The sequence below is a fragment of the Culex pipiens genome, chromosome 2, assembly GCF_016801865.2.
Source record: "Culex pipiens pallens isolate TS chromosome 2, TS_CPP_V2, whole genome shotgun sequence".
Taxonomy (NCBI): domain Eukaryota; kingdom Metazoa; phylum Arthropoda; class Insecta; order Diptera; family Culicidae; genus Culex; species Culex pipiens.
Window position 1 is genome coordinate 96,831,101 of NC_068938.1, and position 11,464 is coordinate 96,842,564.

The following is an 11,464-nucleotide window of genomic DNA, read 5'->3' on the forward strand; positions in this document are numbered from 1 at the left end:
CCCTATATGTAGCTCAAAAGTTGGCACTTTATGTTTAATAAAACATATCAAAAAATGATAAAAATAATTAAAAAAATTTATAAATATTGATTTGAAAAAATGGGTAAAAACTTTTCTGATATAGTCAAAAATACTTATTATTTATGCTTTAAATTTACAATTTGAAACAAAATGAACACAACTTATTTTGAACATGAGATTTCGTATTCTTTGCTTCCGGATTTTTTTTTCAAGTCGAGAGATAATTTATATTTGCATTAGAACAAAAATGTAAAATAAAAATCGAAATTGAGACAAATTTGTTTTTGACATAAATTTTGTCCATTTTTATTTAAGGGAAATATTTATTTGGGGCATTTTGCCCCAACTATACACAAAAAAGTACAAATTCGAAATCGACTTTTTCTGATCAAGCTCAAATTTGGTGGAGCTATTGATACTATGATAACATGTAAGAATCCCAATTTTGAACCTAATTGTACCACCCCTTCTTTTTTGGCACCGCCCCTAAATTTTGCGATTTTCGTGTCATTTTTCCAAAAAACCTCTTTTTTCAAATGGTCATAACTTTGAAACAAAAAATTATAGAGCAAAACTCTACAGCTATTTTTAGAGGAAATTGGAAGCTGAATTGAATGGCGTGATAATTTTTTTTTAAAGGGCTTCTTAACTTTTCCAATTTTTTTTTAATTTATTTTTTTCCCATTAACCACCCTACCCACCATCCTACGAGCCCGGCCTGCGCAAACATTGTGCGAATTGTATCGTGCTTTCAGGACGACGACCAGGCCGAGACCACAGGGGAGAAGGGCGCAACAACAAAGCAAGGAGGGGGAGCGACGTTTTCTTCCTAAATTACTGATTGCTCTTCGACGCCGCCGCCGTCGCCGCCTCCCTGGCGTCACAAGCCGGCGCTGGTTGGGGTAGGGGAGGGTGGTGTGAAGGTTTGGTAGGCCGGACCTACCCCCAAGGATTTCATCTGAGACGACTACGACGATGATGGGGGGAGGGAGGGAGAGTTTCTTTCTTTCTTCGCTGTGTCTGCTGTGTCGTCGATTGAGAGCGCCAAGGATGTCTTTCACTTTCAAAGGCAGTTACTTAGGCAGAAGAGATCTGTTAAAATGTCTTTATCGTTTTGGGTTTTATTTCTTGTAAATAGAGAATATAAAAGCATAATTGATAAATCCGGCTCAAGTCAATCATAATACGACATTGACTTAACGTGGAACATGATAAATATATGAATAAGAGATATACTTTTTAACCTTACAAAATAATAAAATAATAACTGAGCTAAGCACAATAACTTACGACAATCAGGAATCATAGCACCTCCTCTCCCTGTCGAGAGGAGTCCCCCTCCTCTAAAATGAAACAGTCAGCTGCCGGAAAAGAAGTAAGCTCATCATGCCTTGTCATACTTCTCGGCACATTTGTTCATCACGTCGTCGTCGTCGTCGAAGAAAATAAGAAGAAGAAAAAAATCGGCCGCGGCATGAAATCAATACTGGAGACGAAAACACGCCGGATGCCGCCTGAGAGAGCTGCGTTAGATTGGCTCGCCGTCGTCGTTGGCCGTCAGGGTGGAAAAATCGTTCACCAGCTCGCCGTTCACCTGGAGCGTCTTGATGATGTCCCGCTGGTAGTTGAGCAGTGTCTGGCGGGGAGGAAAATGGAAGCGAAATTGAGGATTAGGATTAGTTGAAATTTCATTTTTAAATTACTCTGCACAACACAAATTTGCGCTTCAAGCTTCAAGACGAGTCATGAGATATAAGATCCTTTGCTGCATACTATCCTTTTCGAATTAACTAATTCTTACATGGTATTTTTTTCTGCACAGCAAAAAAAAAAAAGAATTTTGGAATGATGAAAATTTGGTTGGTTGAATATTGCCTCTTTTTTGAGTAATTTTACCTAAAAAATGTGTAAAAATGTGAACCTGATGAATATTCATCAGAAACTGATTAAAATTCATCAGAAACTGATTAAAATTCACCGGTTTCTGATGTAATATTACGCATTTTTAGACATAAAATCTGTCACCATTTTCTGATGAATATTACCGTAATTTTTTTTTTAGTTTTTTAGAATTTTGCAATTTTTCCAAAGATTTTAAAGTTTATATATTTTGCTTCTGATGAAACATAATCCATTATCCATCCCTACACAGAAGAAAAAATGATGGCAATATTCATCAGGCAATGGTGACACAATTTGTGTCAAAAAAAAGTACAATATTACATCAGAAAAAGATGAATTTTTATCAGTTTCTGGTGAAAATTGATCAGGTTCACATTTTTACACATTTTTTATGTAATATTACTCAAAAAAGAGGTAATGTTCAACCTACCAAATTTTCAACATTCCAAAATTGATTTTTTTTTTGCTGTGTATGTCAGAAGAAGCCATTTTGCATTATTTGATTTTCATACAAGTCTTCATTCAATTTTGCGATCTGGTCATACAAAATAAGCATGTGATTTTTTGAAAATCAGTAGGAGAGAGTGGGGAGACTTGATCCGAGCAATTCAAGCTCAAATCAGGAATTTTTCTGGTACTTTTGTACACAGAAAAAAAAAAGTTGAACTTTGGAATGTTGAAAATTTAGTAGGTTGAATATTACCTCTTTTTTTGAGTAATATTACATAAAAAATGTGTAAAAATGTGAACCTGATGAATATTCATCAAAAACTGATGAAAATTCATCATTTTCTGGGGTAAAATTTATCATTTATTTTGCCACAAAATCTGTCACCATTTCCTGATGAATATTACCATCATTTTTTTTTCTGTGTACCCGACCCTCTCCGATTTCAATGAAACTTTGTAGACATGTTATCCTAGGCCTATATAAGCCATTTTTGTGTATATGGAGCCAATAGTACTCGAAAATAACATTTGAGAAGGGCATAAGGTATTTAAATATTTTTGTATTTTGTAATTTAAAAATTACTGTATCTCGAAGCCGTTGCGTCATATCAAAAAGTGGTCGAAGACAAACTTGTAGTAAATTGGACGGGCTTTCTGAAAAAAATACACTGAAACAAAAATACACGCCACATCTATGAGATTTTTTGATTTTTAAGTCTAAAACTTAAATTTAAAGGTGATGTCACGATTTTTTTTCGTTCAAATTTTTTGAGAAAATAGCCTAAAATGTTACCAAAAGACTGACGAAAAATGCAGGATGGTATGTCTCTCCTAAAAAAATACAAAAATCATTTATTAAAACTGTTTTTTTGAAAAGTGGTCTAAACGTCAAAATTTTTCAAACCCGGTAGTGGGAATCGATTCTCCAGACAATTTTACATAAAAGTCTCTATATTGACCATTGTCCTATGCCCAATCTTTGCGAAGATACAGCGGTTTTAAAAATAGAAATGTTGAAAAAACGGGATTTTTGGCGGTTTTTGGCAATTTCTATATGACAGACTTGGTTTTTCAGTCTCGTAAATATTTTTACCGAAAAGCTCGTCCAATTTCCCATAAGTTTGCCTTTGACAGCATTTCAATTGGATGTAAGGGCTTACAGATATAAGCTTAATTACATTGCTTATAACTGAAAATAGAATATTTTTTTCAGTGTGGTAGAAACCAGGATAGTAAATTTAATTACGTAAATACAAAAACGATATAAATCAAAAAGCTGTCAAAGGCAAACTCATGCGAAATTGGACGAGCTTTCCGGTAAAAATATTTACGAGACTGAAAAACCAAGTCTGTCATATATAAATTGCCAAAAACCGCCAAAAATCCCGTTTTTTCAACATTTTTATTTTTAAAACCGCTGTATCTTCGCAAGGATTGGACATAGGACAATGGTCAATATGGAGACTTTTATGTAAAATTGTCTGGAGAATCGATTCCCACTACCGGGTTTGAAAAATTTTGACGTTTAGACCACTTTTCAAAAAAACAGTTTTAATAAATGATTTTTGTATTTTTTCAGGAGAGACATACCATCCTGCATTTTTCGTCAGTCTTTTGGTAACATTTTAGGCTATTTTCTCAAAAATTTTGAACGAAAAAAAATCGTGACATCACCTTTAAATTTAAGTTTTAGACTTAAAAATCAAAAAATCTCATAGATGTGGCGTGTATTTTTGTTTCAGTGTATTTTTTTCAGAAAGCCCGTCCAATTTCCTACAAGTTTGTCTTCGACCACTTTTTGATACGACGCAACGGCTTCGAGATACAGTAATTTTTAAATTACAAAATACAAAAATATTTAAATACCTTATGCCCTTCTCAAATGTTATTTTCGAGTACTATTGGCTCCATATACACAAAAATGGCTTATATAGACCTAGGATAACATGTCTACAAAGTTTCATTGAAATCGGAGAGGGTCGGGTACAAAAGTACCAGAAAAATTCCTGATTTGAGCTGGAATTGCTCATCCCCTTTTTTTTGTATCGCACATAACTCTGTCAATTTCTCACAAAACTATGATCTTTTTGCATGAATTGAAAGCTTAAACATTCAACTATGTTGGACTGATAAGGGTATTTCATCAGATAAACTTTTCGAATCGTGCCAAGTGTTTAAAAAAAAAATAAAACCGGCATTATCAAAATGTTGGGGGTAATTTGATCCCTCTTTCATCATTTTGAATAAATCGTAGGCAAAATGTTTCTTATTCATCCAAACTTTTAATTTTCTATAAGTTACAGCAATTTCACATTAAACCTGTACGTTTGTGTTCAAAATATAACAAGTTTAGCATGCAAAATATTTAAAAACTTCAAATTTTCTTTTTTAAACCAAAATTGAGCATGTTTACAAAAGCTGGTAATTTTTGTTTACCAAACTTTTGAAAAATGGTTCAAACTGCAGTAAGTTATGTACAACTATACTAAAGGAAACTATGTACGAAAACCCAGCCCAATTATTTAATCTTGAGGCTGATTCCAGTGACAGTGCAGGGATCAAGTCTCCCTAAACGCACCTTTTTAAACAATTGATTGTAAAAATAGTATGACGATAAATTTAACGTCAAATGTGTAAGGCTTTTGGAGTTGATATGTTTATCAAACAATTCACGTATAAAAATGTTTTTTTGAATAATTTTTGAGTGTTTTCTATTCTTATCAAAACAAAGAAAAAAGATCCCTTGGAAGTTTTTTGCAGCACTTCTTAGAAAAATGTGTGTAACTCGATCTAAACATTTTTTAATTTTTTTCTTTGTTTTCTACAATGAGTTTTAGTAAATTTCGCACAACTTTCTAGAAGAAAGCTAATTGTTTTACCCACATGCTGACGAGATACAGACTTGGGATCAAGTCTCCCCGGGGTTCAAGTCTTCCCATTCTCCCCTATCTTGAAAAGGGATTTTCTGATCAATTTGGTGAATTTGGCAAAGTTGTAGATTAAGAATAAACAGGGCCACAAGGATGACCTATGTAGCGATTGCCTAGAATTACAGTGGCTCAGACTTAAAGAGTACTGCCGTATGAAAGGGCAAAACACGATATCCTCAGGAGAAGAGAATCTCCTTCCGACAGTAACCTCCAATAATTCCGAAAAAAAATATTTTCAGAAATGGTCACTATTTTCAAAATTGAAAAACTACAAATATTTCGTTAAGATCAGTGCCTATATCTTGAAAACGGAGCCCTTTATCAAATATCTGTAAAGTACTTTTTGATTGCAAATTCAATTTAGCACAAAAAAAATAGTCAAAATTTGTTTTTGCATAAAATTTTGATTTTTGCCAAAAAATACTATTTTTTCTAAAATTTATAACTCGGCGGCAGATTTTTTGACCATACTTCTCTATGGCTCAAAAGTTGCGGGTTTTGTCCCCTAAAACATATAAAAAAATCTCGAAAATAAAAAATACATATTTCGGGAAATTCAGTTTTTGTAAAACAAAGTTTATTAAAAAGTCGGCAAATTTCTTCTCAATAGTCCTCAATAATACCTACAAATTGATCAGAAAATTCACTTAAAAGTTACAAATGTTTAAATATGTACGTACCATTTTTGTACTGACAGCTGCCAAAATTGTATGGAGACTTGTATGGGTGAACCAATGACACAAAATAGCTTATTTGGTCATTTTTTTTCTGTTTGAGTATTAAGACACGGAATTCTAATTACAAGGACTATTGTATCGTGTTATCCATTTTTACTGTTATTAAGCATTTCCAGATCTATAACACAGTTCCTATTGAGAGGGAAAGTGCTGTTCCATCCAGATGCTGTAAACTCCATTCCTTGTGCCTTGTGCGCTATGTATCGCTAGAACCGCGGTGACATTTTTTTCGTGTCATTTTTCAAGCTCTTCCCAGCAGCTATTATTTGCCGCGCGGGGTCTTGTAAAGACAATTGTCTTTTTGCGATGCTACTCTTGCTTATTTGGTCATAGGGAAGGCGCCCACAAAGTTTGAGCCAAATAAAAAAAAATACAAAAAATAAAAATGGTCGAAATCGGCCGATTTCGTATAGAATTGCTCTACTGATAAAAATGAAAATCAAAGATGAGAAAAGATCAATGCGGATGGAGATCAAATCGAGCTCATTATCCCCTCACAAATACTGGTAGTAAGTGTGTGATGATCCCCTCACAAAAACATAAAATAGGCAGATGGTAGACATATCAAAAGACTCTATACTCTCCTCTCACAAAGATATCAGTATAGAAATATATTCACTACTTTAATCATTTAAAATATTATTTTGGCACGGACAGTTTGGTTTACAACGACGACAACACACTGTTGATGTCCGGGTTCACGATCTCACGATCTAGAACTGCCGAAATCCAAAATCATCGATGCCATGCGTGAGTACGGAGAAGTGCTGACCATTAGGGACGAGGTTTGGAGGAACTTCTTCGCCGGCGTGCCTAACGGCGTTCGGGTGGTTAAGCTGAAGCTGTCCAAACCCGTCCCACATCCAAAGTTAAAGTCCATGCGGATTAGGATGTAACAAAAATGACTTTTTGGCGGACATTCAGGGGTTTGTTCCGGTGGGCATACTGAGCCCAAATCCCAATTTTAAATGGGAAATGCGACGCCCGAGACGCCATTTGATTTTGCCGGGGCCGATTTTTCGAAAAAATGCTTAACTTGGATGGTCTAGGGTGCTCCAAACTTAAATGTTATATATACAAAAAGATGCGCATGGATCTGGCCTACACGCCAGCGATGTTTTTGGTAAACGCTTCAGTGGCCGAAATGCCTCAAAAATAGACATTTTTGAAAAAAAAGTATTTTTACGGGTTAAATCCCATTTAAAATTGAAGGGCGGAGCGCCAGCTCCTGTTACGTCCAATCAAGCTCATATTTGGGATTTGGGCTCAGTATGCCCACCGGAACAAACCCCTGAATGCCCGCCAAAAAGTCATTTTTGTTGCTTCCTAATGCGGATAGTCATTTCGAAATGAAACGAGAGGAAAGTACTGAGTGGCTTATAGTTATATGAACGCCCGCATAGGATAAAAGTAATGGAAAAACGGTCCTCAAGCTAAAGAAGGGCCAGCTGGCAGACCGCGATCGCGCCGAAATGAAGCAGCTGTTTCGGCAGAACGAGACGCGAAAGTTCTACGAGACCGCAAAGGCTATGTGCCGCAATTCAACACTTGTCGGGACGCCGAGGGAAACCTTCTCATGGACAAAAGCGAGATGTTGGACAGGTGGCAGCAGTTCCGCATGGATACGGCTTTGAAGCCCAACTTGGACCGCCCGCTGCTGACCAACAGTTCCCTGCACCTGATCTGGAGACGGTGAAGAAGGAGATCAGGCAGCTGAAGAACAACAGGGCCGTTGGCAAAGATCGGTAATCCGGTAAGATCTTAAAATACGGAGGAGAGCAGTTGGCGAAGGCGATCCACTTGGTGATTTTTAAGATCTGGGGGGAGGAGATTCAAGGCAGCGTACGGTACAGTCGACCACGAGCAGCTTGGCAGATCATGCACGAGAACGGATTCCCGGACAAACTGATGCGGCTGGTCAAGGCTACTTTGGGTCGTGTGATGTGCGAGTGGCAGGGGAGCTAGCGGACCCCTGTTGTGGAAGGCCGGGTATAGACACGAGAGGCACGATATCCGAGCGCAGAATCGAGTAACGTGGAACAACCAAAACTCACCCTCAGCACGCTCTGCATCTCCTTCGACTTTTTCAGGCACTCAATGTTCTGCTCGTTCGCCGTCGTTTCGTTGGCAATCTTCGACACCTCCCCATCATTCTTGATGTCCTCCTTCAGGTCCTCCTTGATCTGCACCAGCCGGTCCCGGATGTCGTACAGCGTTTCCTCGTGCGAGCTCACGTCCTTGTGGAGGAACTGCGTCTGCAGGAAGATCGTCTGCGCCTTTTTGTACCAATCGGCGAGACATTCGGCCTCGAGCTCGACCGCCGGCCGGACGTCCTCGTTCAGCAGCGTCTTGATGCGCTTGCCCGTTTCGGTGATTTTGATCTTCTCGAGCGCGTGGAACTGCTCGTCGTTGTAGGTCAGGGAGCGGGTGGCCCGATCACGGAGCAGGTGCTGCCACGAGTCTCGCAGGCGGTCGACCAGGTATTTGGACTTTTCGTTAACGCGGTTCTTGTTGGGGCTGCGCAGGTCGCGGTACGCGCTGGTCCACTCCCGGCTGAGCGATTCCTCCGCGACGAAGCGGTTGTGCAGCTGGTGGACCGGATCGGACACCCGCTGGAAGGCCGATTTGAGCGTGTTCATTTCGGTGTTGAGGGTCGACGCCTTGTCCTGGTAGATTTCGTTCTGGGGAGGGAGAGATTGTGTTTTGCTTGAGTTAATTTGAACTGATCAAGTTGAACTTACATTCATCACAGCAATTTCAACCAAATCGGCCATTTCCCAGAAAGAGTTTCCGACGTCTTCCAGATGCTTTGTTCGCCTAAATAAAAAATATCAATAAAGAAACCCTTCTCTTTTCACACAGATCCAACACTCACTCCAACAGCTTAACCAGCAGATTCTTCAGCAGCCCAGCGAACTGCTCAACCGCCTTCGTCATCAGCGTGTCCAGCATGGAAAACACCTCGACGCGGCGCTTGCACTCGTGCCCGACGCTGCACGCCACCTTCGCCAGACTGGCGTCGTTTTCAACCGAGACGCCACTCGGGAAGGACGGGAACTTGGGCAGGTCCAGCTCCGCCGGAAGCGTGACGTTGTTGTTCTCGATGTTGAACAGCATCAGCGGGTCGTCGGCGACCGTGGCGGAGTAACCACGGGCTGGAAAAGAGTTTTTTTGTTGTATTTTGTTTGACAAAGACTTTAATGAAAGCAACTCACCACTGCTATTCGCTCCCACCCGCAGCTCAAACAGCTCCGACTCCATCAGCAGCAGCTGCGAGCTGTGCGGCACTTCGGTCTGCACGAAGATGTGCTCCTTCAGGTTGAAGAACGTCTCCTCGGGGTCCATGTAGACCTCGATCGCGTTCGCCCGGTTGGCGTAGAAAATGTGCAGCATCTTCTTGTTCAGGATGTGCTGCACTTCGTAGAAGAACCGATCGAACGACCACATCCGCTTCTGGTTCTCCTCGAGCAGACCCGCGAGCAGCGGCGTGACGAGGAACTTGAGGCCAGCCTTAAGCTGACAGTGCGGCGGAAGGTGACGGGACCACTCGATGGGACCGTTCTCGCTGGTTTGCGTGCCGGAGATTACTCCCGGCGCTTTCTTGGTCGTAATGTGGTGCATCGTCTCCTTGTTCTTACGCCCTCCGTACGGACGGAACGGGAGATTCCCGGTGGCCACGTGATAAAGAGTCACTCCGATGGACCACAGGTCCACGTTCGCCGTGAAGCTTCGATTGATGGACTTCCGCAGGACAGCTCGCTCGTACATGTCCGGGTGAAGGTACTCTTCAGTTCCGTACAACGACACAAACTGCTGGTTCTCTTCCAGCTCGCGGGCCGCTCCGAAATCCGTCAGCTTGTAAATCGTTTGACCATCCTCCGAAATGTACTTCATAATATTTCCGGGCTTCAAATCCCGATGGACTAGATTATTATCCCGCAGGTGCTTCATCCCAGCCGAGAGGTGCTCCAACACCAGCAAAAACTCCCGCTGCGGCAACCCGTACGTATTCTCCGGATCGTCCAAAATATTGAACAAACTCCCCCCCGTGCACAGCTCCATCACAATAACCTTCCCGCGGCCCTCCTGATCGTCCTCAATGTCCAACAGCTTAACAATATTATTATGCTTGACCTTCCGCAGCACCTCAAACTCCCGCATCTGGACGTCGTGTGGCCGCATATGGCTCAGCTGGTTAAACGTCTTCACGGCCACAGGTTCCCCGTTGTGCTTGTTGACCCCCTGGAACACGGCCCCGGTCGCCCCCTTGCCGAGGACACTCGTCGTGCACCACACATAGTTGGTCGAGCCACGCAGAAACGAGTTCATCCTGTCCGCGTGCACACCGTCCAGCGAGCCGGAACGAATTACGGAACAATCTTCAAACACAACAAAAACAAGAAACTTCCTGGAAAGATCCAAATCTCAACACGGCTTTGTCCCTCACAATACGCACTTCATCTGACCACGCGTCTTCTTCTTGCACAAAGCTTGAATTGCAACAACAACAAAAAACAGCTTGAATTACTTGACCTAGGTAATTAACTATTGCAACCAGCGATTTTTCAATGTCGAAAAACTGATGAAATTCACTTTTTTAGGTGAAAAGAAAAGTGTTTCGCAGCAGAAGCAACAACAGCGACTGACGTTTTTGGAAGACGAATCGAATCGCGAGTTGACGTTTGCGTGTGTCGCGTGACATTGGATGTTTTGTTGCGCGGGTGCGATGCATCACGTTAGGAATGTTGCATAGGGTGTCATAAATTAAAAGGTTTTTCTTCAAGGGAATGATGAAACGATAGGAATCACAAATCCACAACAAAATTGTTCATGTGGACACCAAAAACGCGATCAAAAATTAAAGTGGACGAATAAGGCTCTTAACTGCTTTATTTAAATGTTTATGTACAGGACGCCGAAGTGCAGCGACCGTGGCTGACTGGTTACGGTGTTCGCCGAGGTGTTCGCTTTATAAGCGAATGGTTCTTGGTTCGATGCCCATCTGCTCCCAACGAGAAAGTTAAGAATACAGAAATTTGAAATGATGAATATGAACGAAAAATCAAAGTCGCTCGAGGCGGGGTTTGATCCTCCGTCCTTTGGATTGGTATGCAAAAATGCTAACCACTAGGCCATGACGACTTGGTGAGCGTGGACTGGAATTAGGAATACTGTTACAGAGAGCGAGTTGTGGCGCTACACTCAAACCCCGGTGGTTTGACACCAACTGTTGTCAAACGAACGGGGTCACTTTTTAGTTTGACACCCCTTTTACACGGAGTTCACACACACTATCAAACGTTTGTTTTGATAGTGTGCGTGATCGCCGTGTAAAAAGTGACAGTTTGTCACTTTTTAGTTTGACTTTGACCAACCAACGGGGTACAAACTAAAAAAGTGTCAAACGGAAAAGTGACCAACCAC

The 11,464-nt window shown here is 40.9% G+C and overlaps 1 protein-coding gene across 1 annotated transcript; it reads right to left on the minus strand.

Annotated features, from left to right (window-relative positions):
- Positions 1-1,112: 1,112 nt before the first annotated feature.
- Positions 1,113-10,683, minus strand: LOC120416603 (serine/threonine-protein kinase TBK1). Its single transcript, XM_039578397.2, has 5 exons — positions 9,256-10,683; positions 8,916-9,195; positions 8,782-8,857; positions 8,095-8,721; positions 1,113-1,657 (listed from the first exon to the last, which is right to left on the minus strand). The coding sequence occupies exons 1-5, from the start codon at positions 10,367-10,369 to the stop codon at positions 1,550-1,552; spliced, it is 2,205 nt and encodes a 734-aa protein (XP_039434331.1). The 5' UTR covers positions 10,370-10,683; the 3' UTR covers positions 1,113-1,549.
- Between the last annotated feature and the right edge of the window lie 781 nt (positions 10,684-11,464).

What these genes read in the sequence shown, in the direction of transcription:
- LOC120416603 (XM_039578397.2), bottom strand. Translation starts at nt 10,369, where the DNA reads ATGAACTCGTTTCTGCGTGGCTCGACCAACTATGTGTGGTGCACGACG. An exon ending in GGTGGGAGCGAATAGCAGTG is followed by an intron (nt 9,196 to 9,255) that starts GTGAGTTGCTTT and finishes ACTCTTTTCCAG; the next exon opens with CCCGTGGTTACTCCGCCACG. An exon ending in CTGCTGGTTAAGCTGTTGGA is followed by an intron (nt 8,858 to 8,915) that starts GTGAGTGTTGGA and finishes TTTTTTATTTAG; the next exon opens with GCGAACAAAGCATCTGGAAG.